The 17,433-nt window shown below is 49.9% G+C and overlaps 1 protein-coding gene and 1 non-coding gene across 3 annotated transcripts in view; both read left to right on the plus strand.

Annotated features, from left to right (window-relative positions):
- Positions 1 to 17,404, plus strand: part of Trpc4ap (transient receptor potential cation channel subfamily C member 4 associated protein) — a 58,016-nt gene extending 40,612 nt beyond the window's left edge. The window contains exons 8-19 of one of the 2 annotated variants that reach the window (XM_055602349.1): positions 3,615 to 3,800; positions 5,450 to 5,616; positions 6,484 to 6,615; positions 7,892 to 7,950; positions 9,989 to 10,090; positions 11,666 to 11,749; positions 12,624 to 12,714; positions 13,395 to 13,535; positions 13,842 to 13,950; positions 15,315 to 15,427; positions 16,188 to 16,394; positions 16,544 to 17,404. In XM_055602349.1, the coding sequence (XP_055458324.1) occupies positions 3,615 to 3,800; positions 5,450 to 5,616; positions 6,484 to 6,615; positions 7,892 to 7,950; positions 9,989 to 10,090; positions 11,666 to 11,749; positions 12,624 to 12,714; positions 13,395 to 13,535; positions 13,842 to 13,950; positions 15,315 to 15,427; positions 16,188 to 16,394; positions 16,544 to 16,681 (1,529 nt within the window). In that variant the 3' untranslated portion in view covers positions 16,682 to 17,404. The remainder of the gene's footprint in view (positions 1 to 3,614; positions 3,801 to 5,449; positions 5,617 to 6,483; positions 6,616 to 7,891; positions 7,951 to 9,988; positions 10,091 to 11,665; positions 11,750 to 12,623; positions 12,715 to 13,394; positions 13,536 to 13,841; positions 13,951 to 15,314; positions 15,428 to 16,187; positions 16,395 to 16,543) is intronic. The other variant, XM_055602350.1, reaches the window with a different exon arrangement.
- LOC129672816 (small nucleolar RNA SNORA70) lies at positions 4,230 to 4,360 on the plus strand. The gene has a single exon (XR_008719565.1). It is a non-coding gene; the product is annotated as a small nucleolar RNA SNORA70 (small nucleolar RNA).
- Positions 17,405 to 17,433: the final 29 nt, after the last annotated feature.

The raw sequence follows: 17,433 nt of genomic DNA on the forward strand, positions 1-17,433 counted from the left end.
ACACACACACACACACACACACACACACACACACACACACACACACACACTTTAAAAAGTGATTTTCTTTAGTGTATTCTTTTGAATTTTCCTTTAAAACCTTCCGTTACAGGAACATAGACACGCCTGTAATCCCTGCTTCCTTAGCACCCAGTTTCGGTGACTCCCAGCACAGGCCAGCTTGTACTGTGTGTCTCTGCCCATTAAAGCCCTACTTTACCTCAGTTTTGTTTTTTGAGGTGAAAAGCTGGGGTATTAGTGACGGGGTTGAATCTAGAGCTTCATGCATGCTTAACATTTGCTCTCAACTGGGTTACACCCCTAATACTTTTGGATTATTTTGAGACAAAGTTCATATATTTCAGTATTCTACGAGATGACTTTTTATTTTGAGATAGGTGTGCTCTGCTGCCCAGGTTGGCCTCACACTCCTGCGCCCATTTGATCTTTTCTGCCTCATTCTCCTGAGTAGCTAAGTAGCTAGGGCATGCACTACTGCACCTGGCAGATAAACATGCGTGCATGTCTGCTTGCATGCATGTGTACAAACAAACGTGCATGGATGCCTGAGAGAGAGAGAGAGAGAGAGAGAGAGAGACATTGCATTTTATTAGGGTGTTTTGCTTTGCTTCGCTTTGTTTTTATAGCATCCTGGAAGAGGGTTTACTTGCAGGAGCTTGGTCTCTTGCCAACGGTTATACCACCGAGAAACTGCCTCTTCCTCGGTGATGATTAGTTGCCTCTAGATACTCAGGTAGGGTAGAAGCTAATGAACCCCTCCTTTTTTTGCTGTTGTTATCTGCTTATAAGTCCTGAAGGAGAATGGGGCCTTTCCCCGCCCCGTGGCATGGTGTTGGCAGACCAGTGTGAGTAGCTCTTATTCTAGTAAACAGAGTTTCTGTGAGGTCAAGGATAGAGCAGCAGTGATATACATAAAAGAGCAGTCTATTTCCTCACTCCTCCCTCTCACTCTTATATTCTTCTTTCTACCCCTTCCTCTAAGCCCTGAAGGGTGTAAGAGTGATGCCAGTTTGTGGCATAGCAGTCGGACATCTTTTGCTCTCAGCATTTGACCAGTAAGAATTTCTGCACTTAACCAGTGCATACTGCGAAAGGGAGCTTCTCTGACCGAAGTTGACAACAGCAGTTGGATGGGCACACATGTCCGTTTGGTAAAAACAGCAGCAGTAGCCTCCCCCACTAGGCTGCTGGGTTTCGACAAGGCTTACGGTACCAAACATAAGGTCCCTTCTGTGGAGCAGGCTCCACTCCAGTAGAAAGCAATGGCTACCCCTCCATTAACTTGGCCCTTGTACACCCATCGGTGCTTTTGCTGGCTGGTCAGTAGTATGGCATACAGGTTCCACAGTCAAGTGAGAATTTTGGTGGCAATTCTCTCCCAGCAGCTTGAATAGCACCGTCTGGCACTCCAAGCACTAGGGAGAAAGACTCATCTCAGTTCTAGCTTCATTTCTCCAAGTTCTACCCCTGAAGTTTAAGATTTTATTTTTTTTTTGAATGTGTATTGTGTTCTGTATGCCATGTATGTGTGGGTCCTCCCAAAAGCCAGAAAAGGGTATCAGATTCCCTAGAACTGGAGTTTTAGGCTTCAGTGTAGTTGCTGGGAATTGAACTTGAGTCCTCTGGAAGAACAGCAAACATTCTTAACCACTGAGCCATCTCCCTGTCCATCACACCCAGTGTTTGAAGAAGTACTCGTATCCTGTCTTGCTCATAAGTAGCCATTATAATCACTTAGGGTGTATGGGGTTTTTTGTTTGTTTGTTTGCTTGCTTGCTTGCTTTTTCTAGACAGGGCTTCTCTGTGTAGCTTTGTAGACCAGGCTGGCCTCCAACTCACAGAGATCCACCTGCCCCTGTTTCCCAAGTGCTGAGATTACAAGTGTGTGCCACTGCCCGGCTCTGCTTTCATTCTTGTCTGTCTGGCACTGAGGATTAAGCACAGGGTCTAATGCAGCCTAAGCCTGCTCAGTAATACCAAACCGTACCCCAGCCCTGCGTCTGTTCTTTACATTTTGAACAACAACAAAAAGTGAGCTTAACCCAATATTGTGTAACAATTTATATTTTTCTCCTTAACTACCTTTTTTGAGGAACTGTATAAAAATGTGTGTCAATCATTTTTCGAGTCTGTTATTTTCTATATGGATTTAGCCTACGTGATTAATTTGCCATTGATAGACACTTAATGTTCTCCATATTTGTTCCACTCCAAAAAGAACATCATTGAATGTCGTTATGCAGGTGTTGGGGGTGGGGGGTGCCAGGCATCATCCTCAGCTGTTGTTCGTGAGTGGCTGCCTACCTTGATTTTTGAGGCAAAAATCTCTCAGCTGGGGTCATATGGGAAAAGGAACATCAATTGAGAAAATTCCTCTATCATGCTGCCTGTAGGCAAGTCCATTGGGGCATTTTCTTGATTACTAGTTGACAGAGAATGGCCCAATGGCCCAGAACAGTGTGGGTGGTGCTACCGCTGGGCCTGTGTCCTAGGTAGTGTAAGAAAGATGCTGAGCAAGCCAGGAACAACACTCTTCCATGGTCTCCGCTTCAGTTCCTGCCTCCAGGCTCCTGTCCTTCTTGAATTCCTTTCCCAACTTTGCCATGGACTGCTAACCTGGAAGTCTAAGATGAAATAAACCATTTCTCCCAAGTTACTTTTGGTTGTGGTGTTTATCCAGAAATAGAAACCCTAAGACAGACCTGGGGCTTGCCAATTAGCAAGCCGACTGCTACATGGGTGCTAGGGGTGGAGCTCAGATCTTCATGTTTGTTTGTCACACACTTTACTAAGCTGTCTCTCTCCACCCCTTTAATACAGATATTTTTGTTTATATAAATGGATATCTTCTTAATGAAAAATTTACCAAAAATGAGCCTTTAACTCAAATACACACATTAAAAGCATAAAGTTATTTTGATTTATATCCTCATTTAGAGTCAGTGTCCCTGTGCATCTGAAAATTAACTTATTTCTGAAGTTGTTGCTATTTTATTTTGGCTTGTTTGTTTGTTTATTGTTTATTTTTTGTTTTTCAAGACAGTCAATAGCCCTGACTGGGCTGGAACTTGCTTTGTAGGCCAGGCTGGTCTCAAACTCACAGATGTTCTCCTGCCTCTTCCTCCAGAGTGCTGGGATTAAAAGCTTGAACCACCACTCCTGGCTACTTACCTATTTTTTTTAATTTATGTATGTGAGTGTTTTGCCTGCATGTATGGCGGTGCACCACGCGGGTACCTGGTACCCAAGGCGGCCAGAGAGGGTGTCTCATATCCCCTTGAACTGGAGTTGAGGGCTGCTATGTGGCTCTGGGAATTGAACCCAGGTCCTCTGAAAGAACAAACTCTCAGATCCTCTGAGTCAGCTGTCCAGGCCCTGGCTATTTTGTTTTAAAAGGCCAGCTCTAGCTGCCGTCACAGTAGAGCCTTTCCTAGCTGGGTGTGGTAGCACGTGATCCTTGGAAGCCAAGGGCCACAAGTTCAGGGCCAGCCTCGCCTCAGAGACTGTCTCAACAGAAGAAAACAGCCACAGAAGGAACAGAGGAGCCATCAGGTTGTGGAGCTGTTCTGTGAGTCTCTTCTCTTTCCTCGCAGCCGCCCTTCTCGGGATCCCTGGCTTCGTGGAGCGGCTTTGCAAACTGGCCACTAGAAAGGTGTCAGAGTCAACGGGCACAGCCAGCTTCCTTCAGGAGCTGGAGGAGTGGTACACGTGGCTGGACAACGCACTGGTGCTGGACGCCCTGATGCGAGTGGCCAGCGAGGAATCTGAACACAGTCAAGGTACTTTCTACAGGTGCCTGATGGCAGGTGTTTTCTGGGCCCCCTGCAGACGTTGGTGATCTCCTTTCTGTGGAGGAGTGAGAGTCTTCCTTATGGTGGGCCTACACCAAAATGCTGTTAACAGCTTAATAAGTCCCCCTTTGCCTCATAAAAGGAAGGAATAAAAAAACTTGAATTTGTGTAATAAATAGATTGAATAAGAATGCAAAAACTGCTCAAAATAAGAACCCTATACCACATGGTTTCACTGGCAATTTCTGCCAAACATTTAAGAAAAAGTCACACTGATGCTTCATAAGCCGTTCCATAAAGCAGACACTTCTTAACTCTTTCTTGAGATGAGTTTTACCTTATACAAAAACCACAAGAAAAGAAAATTACAGACTAATATCTTATGAGTATAGATATAAATATTTTTTTAAATGCCTTCTGCTGTCAGTTAAGAGGTCCAGGCTCCTTCCCTCGTAGGGGCCTGGTGGTGGGCTGCATCCAGCAGCCTCCTTGGGGTTATGTGTAGTCTGTTACTGTACAGGTTGCCCTAAGAGACCCTGGAGACAGTTCTCATGTCTCTGATGTCAATGTTAGGCTTCTGACAGGGATGCAGGTGCCTTTGGGAAGCACACAAAGGACATAAAAAATGGAAGAGAAAGTTCCTGACTAGACTTTATGGTGTTTTCACAGAAGTGGCTTCTGAAGCACGGCAAGCAGATTAGTCATAGGTAAATTAAACTCCCTAAAAGTCTTAAAAACATCACCAAGAAACTGGAAAGACCAACCCACAGAGCAGGACGGGGTTGCAAACCAGTAATGTAATAAGGGACTTGAGTATAAAGTGTTACCTTGGAGTTTTGATTTGTATTTTTTTTTAATGGCCAAAGCTGTTGAACAGCTTTTCATGTGTGTTCGGCCATTTTTCCTGTTTGGAGAAATGTCTGTTTGGAGAAATGTCTGTATTTTGAAATGAGTTTTTAAATTCATCTATAGGTGTTCTTGATATGTTTTGTTTTTTAATTCATGTGCATGTTGATGTCTGTGTGAGTGTAAGTGGATGCCCATGGAAGCCGGAAGAGGGCTCTGGACCTCTGGGAGTCAAATTCAGGCCCCCTAAAAGAGCAATAAGTAGCTTTCTTAACTGCTGAGCCATTTTCCAGCCACGGGTTCTTCTTTCTTTCTTTTTTTTTCCCCATTTAATTAATTACTCTTTTAGTCAATACTGGGCCCCAAACACAGGGTCTCACACATGCTGGGCAAATTACACTGGCTCGTGTCCAGTGAATGATAAAGTGAATGGGAGGGATCACCTGAAGGGAGGGATGTTGTGAAAGGGGCCTTCATGCTGTGAGCAGTGTGTAGCCGCACCAGACACTCGGCCCCTGGAGTCCTGAAGAGTGGGCTCCACAATTTGCTGTCAGACATCTGTCTGATTGGTGACAAGCAGTGCGAGCGGGAGGTGACTGTGTTGGCTGAGTTAGAGTGCTTTACTTGACATTGGAAAGTATGGAGCTGCAGAGGCCTTTCCCTAGGTTTCTAAACTGGTTTTGCCCCTGAGGGTGTGAGGAGGTGTCCTGGCTTGAGTCGGATTCAGTCTCTTCACAGCAGGCTTGTGGGTAGAGCAGGTTTCCTCACCCATCACATGGGGGCTATGCCAGCCTCCACTGTGTTCCCTCCCCTAGGTGCCTCCGAGGAGAATGGGCTGCCGCAGACCTCAGCGCGGACCCAGCTGCCCCAGTCAATGAAGATTATGCATGAGATCATGTACAAACTGGAAGTGCTGTATGTCCTCTGTGTGCTGCTCATGGGGCGTCAGCGGAACCAGGTGGGTCTTCCCCAGCCTCAGGCTGGGAGAGAAGAGGGCACGTGCCACATAACCTGGGGGGTGCCAGGCATTCCTCCACCGGCCTTCGCTCGGCAGCACTCCCTCTAGCCCAGCAAAGGAAACCACCCTTCCTTCCTTCCTTCCTTCCTTCCTTCCTTCCTTCCTTCCTTCCTTCCTTCCTTCCTTCCTTCCCTCCCTCCCTCCCTCCCTCCCTCCCTCCCTCCCTCCCTCCCTTCCTCCCTCCCTCCCTCATCTGTGTGTATTTGTGTGTGTGTGGGGGGGGGGTGTTACCTTACTGTGTATCTATACATTGTGTTTGTTGTGCCCTCAAATGCCAGAAGAGGGTGATGATCCCTGGGACTGAAGTTACAGAAGGTTGTAAATAGCTGTGTAGGTATAGGCAATCAAACCCAGGTCCTCTGGAGGAGCAGCCAGTGCTTTTAACCCCTGCTTTTAACTGGGTCATCTCTCCAGCTCTTAAAAACATCTAAGCCAAGTCAGATGGCTCACTCCTCATAGTGAGTTGTAGGCCAGCCTAGAACAGCATCTCCAGAAGATTTGATTCCCTTTTCTAGCTTCTGAGAGTACCAGCACAAAAGTTTGCGTGCAAGCGTGAGTGTGTGTGTGTGTGTGTGTGTGTGTGTGTGTGTGTGTGTGTGTATACAAGCATGTGCACGCACACACAATGTTATAAGGATGTTTTGCTGTGTAGTCAGGGTAGAGGACCTGTGGAGCCGGTCTTTTAAATGGCAGCACTCCCTTTAGGCAATTGCTTTCTTCATCCTAAAGATGGCTGTATTGAGGAGAGGCCGTGCTGATCTTGTGTACACACTGGTCTCAGTATTTCTCCCTTCCCACCCTCCACAGGTCCACAGGATGATTGCCGAGTTCAAGTTGATCCCAGGACTCAATAATTTGTTTGACAAACTGATTTGGAGGAAGCATTCAGCATCTGCCCTTGTGCTGCATGGTCACAACCAGAACTGTGACTGTAGCCCGGTAAGCAAGAGCCTGGAGCACACTGGGTGGGAGCTGCCTAGAGTTAGTCTTTCTAAGAGTTTCTGCTGACCCTGAGGATCTCATTCTTGGAGAAGAGAGCAGATTTTAGGCTGAGAACTCACCTCCCCCTGTATCTCAGAGGACCTAGTATGGTATCGAACTGAGAATCTGAGGTGTTTTGTGCCACCTCCTTTTCAGGAGAACTTGACTGAGTCACAGAATCTCTGAGCCTGTTTTCTTGGACTGGGAGGGTCATGTGCCTGTGGGCCTCAGAGCAGTGCCTTCCCACACCACTGGCATGAAAGACCTGAAGTGCTACCAGGACCTGGTGCCCTGGCTTCTTGAACCTGCCTTCTGGGACTTTCCTAGTGTCCTGCCTCCTACTTTGTCATTACCTTTAGCCTTATCAGACTGCTTTTCAATCTGTCCGTTTGAATTAGCAATTTAAAATGAGTGTAGTTTATATTTCTAGATAACATCTATCAGGGGACCCTTGGTCTTTGTTCAGTGTGTAAACACACTGCATCTTCTGGTTTTCCTTTGTATTTTCTCTTTGGTGGCTTGTCACCTTTCTTCTGGCCCTTGGAGACGCTCCTGTGCTGCCAGCGCTTGTGTTTGGGTCGTTCCCTCCTCGGGTGGCATGGCCCTCATTTCGTGATGTTTGGGAGGCGGCCATCCTGGAACCTGTGCGGCCTTGCCCTGGACACTTGCTCATGCTGTAGGAGCCAGTTTCTATACTTAATTTCTTGGCCTGCCACTTGGTTCAGATTTCTTCTTTCTCTGCAGGGTTCCACCAGTCAGCCCTAGGCAGGCCCAGCTTCTTGTCCAGCTCTCTGGCTTACAGACTGGCTCTAATGCTTCCTGCAGGGTGCAGGAGCCATAGCTGTGTTGTGACGAGGCCTCTCACCTCAGTCACTCCCTCAGCTTCTGCACACCTCTGCCTGGCTCTTTGGACCAAACCTTTCCGAGTCCTATGTTTCTTTTTTTAGCTTCAAAACTAGCCTCACATGTACAGGAACTTGTGATTTAAAAAAAAAAAAAAAAAAAAAAAAAAAAAATCTGATATGCTAAGATGTTGTTAGCAGAAAAGATCTACATTAGTTTACCTTGACACTGGTCAGCTTTGAAGGTCTGACTTTTCAACTAAAGGAAAACCCCCATGTGCTTGAGGACAGGGTCTCAAAAGAAGCAGTGTAGCAAGACAGGGATGTCACATAGCCCAGCCTTATTTACTTTAGAAGTGCCACGGCTGATGTAGCTCTACTGTGTGTTCCAGGACATCACCTTGAAGATCCAGTTTCTGAGACTTCTGCAGAGTTTCAGTGACCACCATGAGTAAGTATGTGTGCCTGGCCGGTCCCTCCTCCCTTCTCCTCTCTGACTTGACTCAGGAGTCTGTAGAGGCTGGTGGCAGCCTCCCAGTGTCCTCAGTCTTAGAGTCTGACTGTCCTTCCTTCCATCTAGGTTTTTCCTGAACCTTTACAGCCACCTGAAAGGACAAAAGTGGCCGCTCCTCATTGCTCTTAGAGTAACACATTTCTCCAGGGACAGGCGGCTGAGCCTCAGGGAGCCTCTGACTTCCTCTCCCCATTTTTTGAGATATTCCACTCTCTGATTTTTAATGTTTAAGCATTTAGTGGAGAATGTACCAGAAAATGATTGTCCATTATAAAGGAAAGAGTGCAGGAGAGGAAACAGGTGATCCCTGGCCTTAGCATTAGGGTAAGGACCTTGGTGTCCGAATGTATGTACAAAGAAGTGGACGCAGTGGTACATGGCTTTTTGCTTTGTTTTTCCAGGACCCCAAAGAATGTGAGAAAGGAAGGCTTCCATGAAAGCATGGAAGGCGCAGAGGAATTGTTAACAATGGGGAGTTTGTCCTTTTGGTTTTCTCAGAGTTCTGGAGGTTAACCTGATTTTTAAGTGTTGATTTAAAAAAAATGGAATATTGTACAAGCTAATAAATAGCATATGCCTGAGGACAGTGTAGTCCAGGGGCCTCTGTCTCTTCTTTTGTGATTCTGTCTTGTGACAGCATCTATGGCTGAAGACATCAGTAGGTGACAGAATTACACTTACTTTCTTTGTCTTTGTGTGTGTGTGTGTCCCTGTTCCTAGCTTTCATCAAACTCTCAAGTCAGCACTTCTTTGTACCTGGCTCAGTGGAAGTGCTGTGGCCTCTGCTGTTGTAAAGGGGACATTTGGGAAAGGAAGTATACCGGTAGAGAAGGCCAGCAATAAAAAGAATGCCTGAAGACTAATGGCACATTTGGGAACAAAAGAACATAATTTTTTTTTTTTTATTAATTACACTTTATTCATTTTGTATCCCCCCTGTAGCACTCTCCCCCCTCCCCCCCCTTCTTTCCTCCCCCTTCTCTATGCATGCCCCTCCCCAAGTCCACTGATAGGGGAGGTCTTCTTTTCCTTCCTTCTGATCCTAGTCTATCAGGTCTCATCAGGAGTGGCTGCATTGTCTTCCTCTGTGGCCTGGTAAGACTATTCTTCTTTCAGGGAGAGGTGATCAAAGAACAGGCCAATCAGTTCATGTCAGAGACAGTCCCTGTTCCCATTACTATGAAACCCACCTGATCACTGAACTGCCATGGCCTACATCTGTGCAGGGGTTCTAGGTTATCTCCATTCATGGTACTTGGTTGGAGTAAAAGAACATTCTGTGACAGGGCAGTTGGCAGGTTTCCTGACTGGCTGGCCGGTACTCAGTGATTCTTGATTGCATAAGGAGTTTGTGAGCAGAGGCCTAAATGGGATGGAGAGGCAGCATGAGCGAATGTTGTAGCCAGAAGCCCCTGCAGGAAAGTCACAGTGTGGTCATGAAGACCAGAGTGGCCAGATGGTGTGATGGCTGTGGGCTGCTCAGTTTGTTGTGGCTACAGAGGTGGCCTGGCTGCAAAGGGCCTCTGAGTCGTATTCACTCCCTAGGAGTCACACGCTGAAGTGTGAGAGTTAGGGAAAGCATTTCCAATAGCGACAGGGTCCAAGCCCTATTCTGGAAATCACTCAAGGAGCTGTGCGAGGGTTCCCTTCCTGTGGGAAACAGCTGAGGATGCTGCTTCTGTGCTGCACAGACCCATAATGACAAGCTGGATGGAAGAGGAGAGATCGTGTCATAGTTGGCCAGGCCTCTGCTTATGTGACTCTGAGAAGTCACATAGGAATGTTCAGTGTGCAACATGGAGACCTGGAGGTGCCGAGGGAAGGAAGGGCTTGTTAGTGAGTGACAAGCAAGTGAAGAAGTGCCAGTAGATTTTCAGCTGTTCCTTCCCGCAGGCGCGTGCAAAGGCAGAGCTTCCTGCAGTGCTGCTCAGCGGCCCCAGTCCTGCCCTTTACCCTTTGAACCTGTTTGTTTCAGGAACAAGTACCTGCTGCTCAACAATCAGGAGCTCAATGAACTCAGTGCCATCTCTCTGAAAGCCAACATCCCCGAGGTGGAAGCTGTCCTCAACACTGACAGGTGATCCTGGTGGGGGTCAGCTGTGGCTACAGGGCTCACAGGAGGACACACACAGGTGTGCATACTTGCCCTTTCTCATGCGTAGCTACCACGCCCCACCGACTTTGTGCTAGATACATCTCCTGTATTTCCTAACGGAACATCACAGCAGCCCTCAGAAGGAAGGGCCATCATCATCTTCCTCTCTATATGTAGATGAAAGAGATCTCAAGTGGCCCCTTGCCAAAGGTCAGCCGTGCTCTGTCCCTGCACCATTTCCCATGCAAATGGCCCCTTTGCTGATACCCTCATTTCCTGCCCAGTGGCAGCTGTGCTGAGCAGGGTAAGCCGAAGCAGACCTTCACCCCACCCTGCGTCTGCTTCATCTTGGGAAGAACACAGTGGCATGCCCGGCTCCCTGGAGCTTGTGAAGTATGGACCGTATCCAGCAACCAGAGCCATAACTCCCCAGCTTCTTCCTGATAAGATGGACACAGGGCTGCTCCATTGTCTACAGGGGATGGAAGTAGAGCTACTGTGTGAAGAGAGAGTTGAAGGGCCCAGGCACCTGCCACCGGGACAGGCCTAATCATTTTCTTACTTACTGCCTTTGCCTCATAGACAGGAAGCTGAGGCCTGGAAGCCCACAGCTCAACTGGAATTGACCCTGGGGGCAGGAGAAAGAAAGAACTGTGGGCCCTGCCCTTTTGGCACAGACTTTGTTGTATCTGCTGTGGCCTGGATTAAACCCACTTGAGATGTAAATGGCCCTTCTTCTGGCAGTTCTGAGCCCCATCTGGCCCTGGATGTGCCTCTCCCTCTTGCCAGCAGGTCTGAGGAGGGAAAGCTGGCCTAAGAGGCAGTAGACATGCATTTGTTTATTGCACTGTTGGCTGCACAGTCTCTGAGGTCCTGGCACAAGGTGGAGCAAGAGAGCATGCTTATAGTCTCAGAGACATGTCCTGTTCTTTTTTTCCATCTACACCAGCACAAGAACCGAGCTCGGTAGCCCTATCTGTTGTTACAAACAATGATGAAAATCCTAACCGTTCTATTTTACCAATAAGGACTCAGGAGCCAGATGCTGCTGGGTGAAAACCTGCTAGCTCAGAGTGGCAGAGAAAGCACCCAGCTGACCTTCCTTCTCAGCTCAGGTCTGAATGGAGAAAAACCAAAAGGCTCACTAGTACAACTGACAGCCCAGGAGGAAAAGGCCAAAAAACCCAAGGCCAAAGGCTTGCTTGTTCAAAGTCCAAAAAGCCAGGGAAATGAGGAGCCGAAGCCTAAGCAAAGCCAGAGCTTGAGCTAAAAACTCTGCTGCTTCTCCACACTGTCTTAAATATCCCTCAACTCAAAGTCCCTCCTACTCTTTAATCCCTGTCATTTGGTTTCTAGCTCCGCCTCTTGATGTAGGGCTAACTTTATTAGATCCGCTATATAGGGAGCTCTTGGATTAAAGGTGTGTGCTAGGTATCAGCCAAACAATAAATAGGGTTTTACAGTTCACGGTTTTGGGGTTCACAGTGGGATCAGATACCCCGCAACACTCATCAGCCATTCAGATGTGTCACCAGGTCTCTGTCCCTTTGATTTCAGGAGTTTGGTGTGTGATGGCAAGAGGGGCTTACTAACGCGGCTGCTGCAGGTCATGAAGAAGGAGCCAGCAGAGTCTTCATTCAGGTGAGTCTACCGGCAGGTGCCCTTCTGAGGGGCTTCCCGATGGTTTAAGACTGGTCACTGTTGGGGGAGCTGGCCTCACTGCCACTGGCTGCATGGTTCTCAGCTGGTGAGTGTATGTTTCCTTGTCATACCAGCAGGGCATGCCAGGGGGTGACTGAACATTCATCAGGCTGGCACTATAGAGGTGGGGCACAAATGGATCCAGGCTCTGCCTGTGACATCACCAGGGGTTGTGGGAAATACACATGAAAAGGAAGAAACCTGCCTCAGTGCAGCATGGGAAGAAATAGAGCCAGGACTGCCCCAGGAGCCATTTGCTAGGTAGCGAGGCACTGAGAAGGAGACTGCAGGGTCCCCAGCCATCTTGGACAGAAGCATTCCAGCAGGCCTGGGTGCAAGGCTCTGTCCCTATGGTGTCCCTGTCAGCCCAGCTAAGCCTCTGGGCCGCTCAGGGGCTGTCGCTTCTCTAGACCAGCTCGATATGCGTGAGCTCAGGGGCTTCTCCACTCATGCCCTGCTGCTGGCCACACAGCCCTGCCTCCCCAGTCCATGGCCTTCCAGTCTTCTGAGTGGGAATCCTAGAGTGTTTTCACAGGGACCTTTCCAGAGGTCACTCTTCGAGTCCATACAAACCCGTTCTTTCTGGTGCAGCCACACAAGAGACTGTTCTCTCCTGAGCTGAGAGGATATGAGAATAGTGATTTTCTTGCTCACTGCTCTACACTCAAGATCTAGGGCTGGGGCCCGGGACAGGAAAATGTTGAGCAAATATTAGATACTTGGCTGTAGCAACTCCACCCCTGGGAGAATTGAGCCTGTACCAGGGGACAGCAGCCAGAGCTACCTGGGCAAGGAGTCAACTTTTTGGTCGCAGGTTTTGGCAAGCCCGGGCTGTGGAAAGCTTCCTCCGAGGGACAACCTCCTATGCAGACCAGATGTTCCTGCTGAAGCGAGGCCTTCTGGAGGTATATGGTGGAGGAACTGGGGTATCAGGTGGTCATCCTCCCCGGCCCCTCCAACTGACTTCTCGTCCTGAGCACTAAGCAGACGGTCAGGAGCAGGCCAGGTGTGGTTCCTAGTGCACATTGCTCCAGTGTTGGCCCTGGGTGCCAGCTGTGGACTCCGTAGGTACTGAAGGATGACTGAGAGGCTCAGGTTGTGGTGCAGGAATGTAGAATACCAAGTTACCCAGCAAGGCCTTTGAAAGTCTTACTGATTTGTGTATGTTTTAAAGAGTTTCATTGATAAGCGCAAAGACAGCCCATGGGTCAGAGTGCACCTCTGTCCCTGAACTCTGTCCTTCATTTCCCTAAGAGACCTAGTGCTTAGGCAGCAGCCCTCGCTAGATCTGGAGACAGCGAACTGTGACTATGTAAGTGGCTGTGAAGCGAGTTGGAGGCTTGGCCTTGGGGAAAAGAGCACTGCATGCCCACCCATTCTAGCAGGCCTGCCCACCCAGTGCCCTGCTGAGGTCAGTCACCTTGCTCTTTCTCTGGAGCCACCAGTGTCCTCCCAGAAGAACAGAGACAAAGGTGCAGGTTCTATCCACCTGGTTGCTTGCTCGAAGCAAGTGGGTGGTCTGAGCTCCAGCCAGGCTGAGTGGTAGACCCATACACACCCTCACCCCATCCCCTGCTCACACCAGCACATCTTATACTGCATCGTGGACAGCGAGTGCAAGTCAAGGGATGTGCTCCAGAGCTACTTTGACCTTCTGGGAGAGCTGATGAAGTTCAATGTCGACGCGTTCAAGAGATTCAACAAATACATCAACACTGATGCAAAGGTAAGGCTTGCCTGGGGCCTCGTGTTGTTTGCTGTGGTGTCAGTTTTCTGTGGGCCTTGGCCTGCCTGTCTTCAGGTGTGGTCACACATTTGGAAGAGTCTGGAATCCGGAGAGCAGTTTTCAGCAAACATTCACTATACCTATTCTGTCTGGCTTCGAGCCAGACTGTTGGGACGAGAATTTGGCTGTTACAGATCATACAGCCCAGCAGGGCGAGCAGGCACTCTGTCCTGTCTGCTGCCTGGCTGCAGCTGCCCCTCCTGGCCCCGGCCAGCAGCTCTGCCAGTGAGCACATCTCTGCTCCAGTTCCAGGTGTTCCTGAAACAGATCAACAGCTCACTGGTGGACTCCAACATGCTGGTGCGCTGTGTCACCCTGTCACTGGACCGATTTGAGAACCAGGTTGACATGAAAGGTGAGGAGGCCAGGGTGCCAAACGACTGCCAGACCTCTGGTCTCCAGCCAGGAGTTGCCGAATTGCTTGTGCTCATATCTGTGTGCCTTGGGTCAAGAGGGTGGTCTCGGCCCCCTTGCCCAGCTGTCAGCTTCTCCCCTGATCCGCTTCATTTAATGAACACGTGGAACATCTTGGTAAGGGAAAAGCCACCCTCTGGGCTGAGCACTTAGAGGGAGCATTGTCCCTTCATTCTCCTTTCCTGCGCAGGACTGTAGTGTGCAGCTGTGGTGGGTGTGTCAGACCTCACCAAGAATTACGTGTACATACGTGCTTTGTTTCCCTAGAGGTCTGTGGTACCAAGCAGATTCTCACAAATGTATGAACACTTCTAAAAAGGACACTATTTCTCGTCACTGTAATTGGTAGCAAAAAGCATGGATAACTAGGCCATCTGCCTCCTGTCTCTCTGAAGGGTCTATTTTAGGAGGTTGGTCACATACACTTTAGTGTAATTAGTTATTGAGTGCTTTTCCAATAGTCGGGGAGGTCATTTGCTCAGGGTCCTTTGCACCCTGACTACAGCAGTGGACACAGACCTGTGTGAGAGCTATGGCAAACCAGTCTTGTTAGGAGCTCTGGAAAGTGGTTTGCATTTGACTTTTTGTCTGTTTGTGTGTGGTTTATATATGTGTGGATTTGTACACATGTGGAGTCCAGAGGTTGATATCAGGGTCTCTTTTTCCACCTTTAATTTTTGAACAGTTTCCTTCCCACTGAACCTGGAGCTCATGGATTCGGCTAGGCTGGCCAGCCAGTGAGCCTCAGGGATCTGCCTGTCTGTGAGCCCTGCTCCGGGTTTTCGCCTGGGTTCTGGTGATCCAAGTCCTATCCCTCATGTTTGGGCAGCAGCCCTTCGCCCAGTGGTCCGTCTCCCTGGGCTTGCTGTCTGAGAAGGAGCGTGTGTCGGAGTGGGAGCTGCTGCCAAGCTGGGCAGGAGCGGCAGGAGGGGCCGCTTTCTGAGTGAAATCTCCGAGTTTGCTCTAGCCTGATGACCAGTTAGAGACTGACCGGTTGTTGCAGCTTTTAAAACATTGGCTTGCTGTGCTTGTCTATAAATGTGAACTGTGTGTCTGTGTGTGGGTATGTGCGTGTAAATGCAGGGGTAGGGGAAGCCGGAGCTGGCGTTGAGATGGGTGTGAGCCGCCCTGGCAGGTCCTGTGAAGAGCAGCAAGTAGTCCCTGCTGAGCCTCTCTGCAGCCCCTAACATAGTTGTTTTGGCGGTGAGAGAGCAGCAGCTGCAGAGTCAGGAGCAAAGCGGACTTAGGCAGTGGCTTGAGCGACCTGCCACTGCGCACCTGCTGCAGCGCCGTCTCCCTCCGCAGTGGCTGAGGTCCTGTCCGAGTGCCGCCTGCTCGCCTACATTTCCCAGGTGCCCACGCAGATGTCCTTCCTCTTCCGCCTCATCAATATCATCCATGTGCAGACACTAACCCAGGTGAGATGTCCCGGCAGTGAGCAGTCAGGGAGGGTAGACTGGAAACCATTTCTCTCCTCCTGGAGCCCAGCATGGCTGTATTTCTCCCCTTCTCTCTAGAAAGAATTGCTCTTCGTAGGGTGTTGCTCAGTGCCCCAGTTTACAGGGATGCTAAGACCAGATGTCAAGTCTCCTGAGGTCGTAGGGTCAGTTGGGGCAGAGGTGGGACTGGCACTGCATTTTTTTGACTGCAGGCCAATGTCCTCCTGTGTCCCTTGTCCCCTACCTTCCGTCTGCACTGGGCTGCGGAACTAGACTGTCCCAACTCCTTTCCTGACGAGCGGCCTTCCTCCTTCAGCCTCACAGGCACTTTGCTAAGATGAGATTCACACTAGTACCTCTGAGCAGTGGGGTCTTTCATTGCAAGCCATGGGGCCAGGGACGCTTGGTGAACGAGGTAAACTGAGACTCTTGCTTCTGAAGTTCATGTCCTCGTGCAGCAGTGCAATTCTCCAGTGAACTGACTGCACCCAGCTTATGCACCCAGCCCCAGCAGGGTGTGAGGCTTCTGGAAGAAGTCACATCTGACCCGAGATGTAGACGAGGATCAGGGTTACAGTCAGTGTGACTGGTGGCAGGCGCAACAGGAAAGTGCCCATGGATTGTGCCGGGCCTCTGGGCTGGCCTAGAATACCCTTCTCTGTGCCCAATGGCTGTCCGGGCTCACTGGCATCCTGAGGCTGCTGACTTGCACCTAGTCCAGCTGCCTTTGACCTTGCAGGAGAACGTCAGCTGCCTCAACACCAGCCTGGTGATCCTGATGCTGGCCCGGCGGAAAGAGCGGCTGCCGCTGTACCTGCGGCTGCTGCAGCGCATGGAGCACAGCAAAAAGTACCCCGGATTCCTGCTCAACAACTTCCACAACCTGCTACGCTTTTGGCAGCAGCATTACCTGCACAAGGACAAGGACAGCACCTGCCTGGAGAATGTGAGTGCCCCAGCCCATAGTGACAGAGCCAGTCAGGTTACGGAGTGTGGGCAGGCTGCTCACGGTTCCCCTGCCAAGTCCCTGTGTGACACCAGGCTTGGTCCAAGTCCTCCGCACACCCCCAACCCCCTCCCCCTCTCTTCACTCAGAGCTCCTGCATCAGCTTTTCATACTGGAAGGAGACAGTGTCCATCTTGTTGAACCCAGACCGCCAGTCGCCTTCTGCCCTGGTCAGCTACATTGAGGAGCCCTACATGGACATAGACAGAGACTTCACTGAGGAGTAACCTTGAGCCAGGCTTGGAGAAGCTGCTGGGCCAGGACAGGTGTGGGTGAGCGCGAGTGCACATGCCACGCACTCTGCCCGTCCCTGTCCCTCTCTTGCCTCCCCACTGCTCTGTCTACCCCAGGTCTTCAGGTACAGGCTCAGTGGAAGGAATATCCTAGAAGCTCTTGTCTCCTGGGTCTGAGGACCCGGGTCACTGGGGAGCCTGTTTCCTCACTGTCCCCAGAGTAAGGACAATGGCACCATGCCCACCCTTCCCTCGAGACCCTGGAGCCCTGGCCTGCCAGAGAAAGGGAACATGGGACGCTGTCTCTGTGTGAGCGTCTCCCATCAGTCCCACAATGGAGAAGAAGATGCAGACTCCTGTGAGCCAAGCTTCCCTGGCCTCGGGGCCCAGGCAGAGAGGCTCCCGAGTCCTGGCCAGGGGTGGGTACTGGAGAACGCTGCCTTCCCCCAGGTCTGCCCATCTCTCCTCCCTCCTGACCTCCCTTGTCTTCCTTTAGCTCCTCTGGTTCTTTGCTCACTGGCCACTGTGTTCATCCTGAAGGGTCCCCAGAAGTGGGGTCTTTTCTCTCCATCCCTTGGGGCATGGAGCGCCTGTGCCTGCCTGAGCCCAGACACAGGAGCCTGGCCGGGAGCTCACCCTTAGCTCCTCCTGTGTTGCCAGTTTATTAACAGCAAATAAACCAATTAAATGGAGACTATTAAAGAACTTTATTTTAAAGACTGATGTGGACCTGACTTTGTCCATGA

The sequence above is a fragment of the Psammomys obesus genome, unplaced genomic scaffold (assembly GCF_907164565.1).
Source record: "Psammomys obesus unplaced genomic scaffold, mPsaObe1.curated_primary_1811, whole genome shotgun sequence".
In the NCBI taxonomy this organism is placed as follows: Eukaryota; Metazoa; Chordata; class Mammalia; order Rodentia; family Muridae; genus Psammomys; species Psammomys obesus.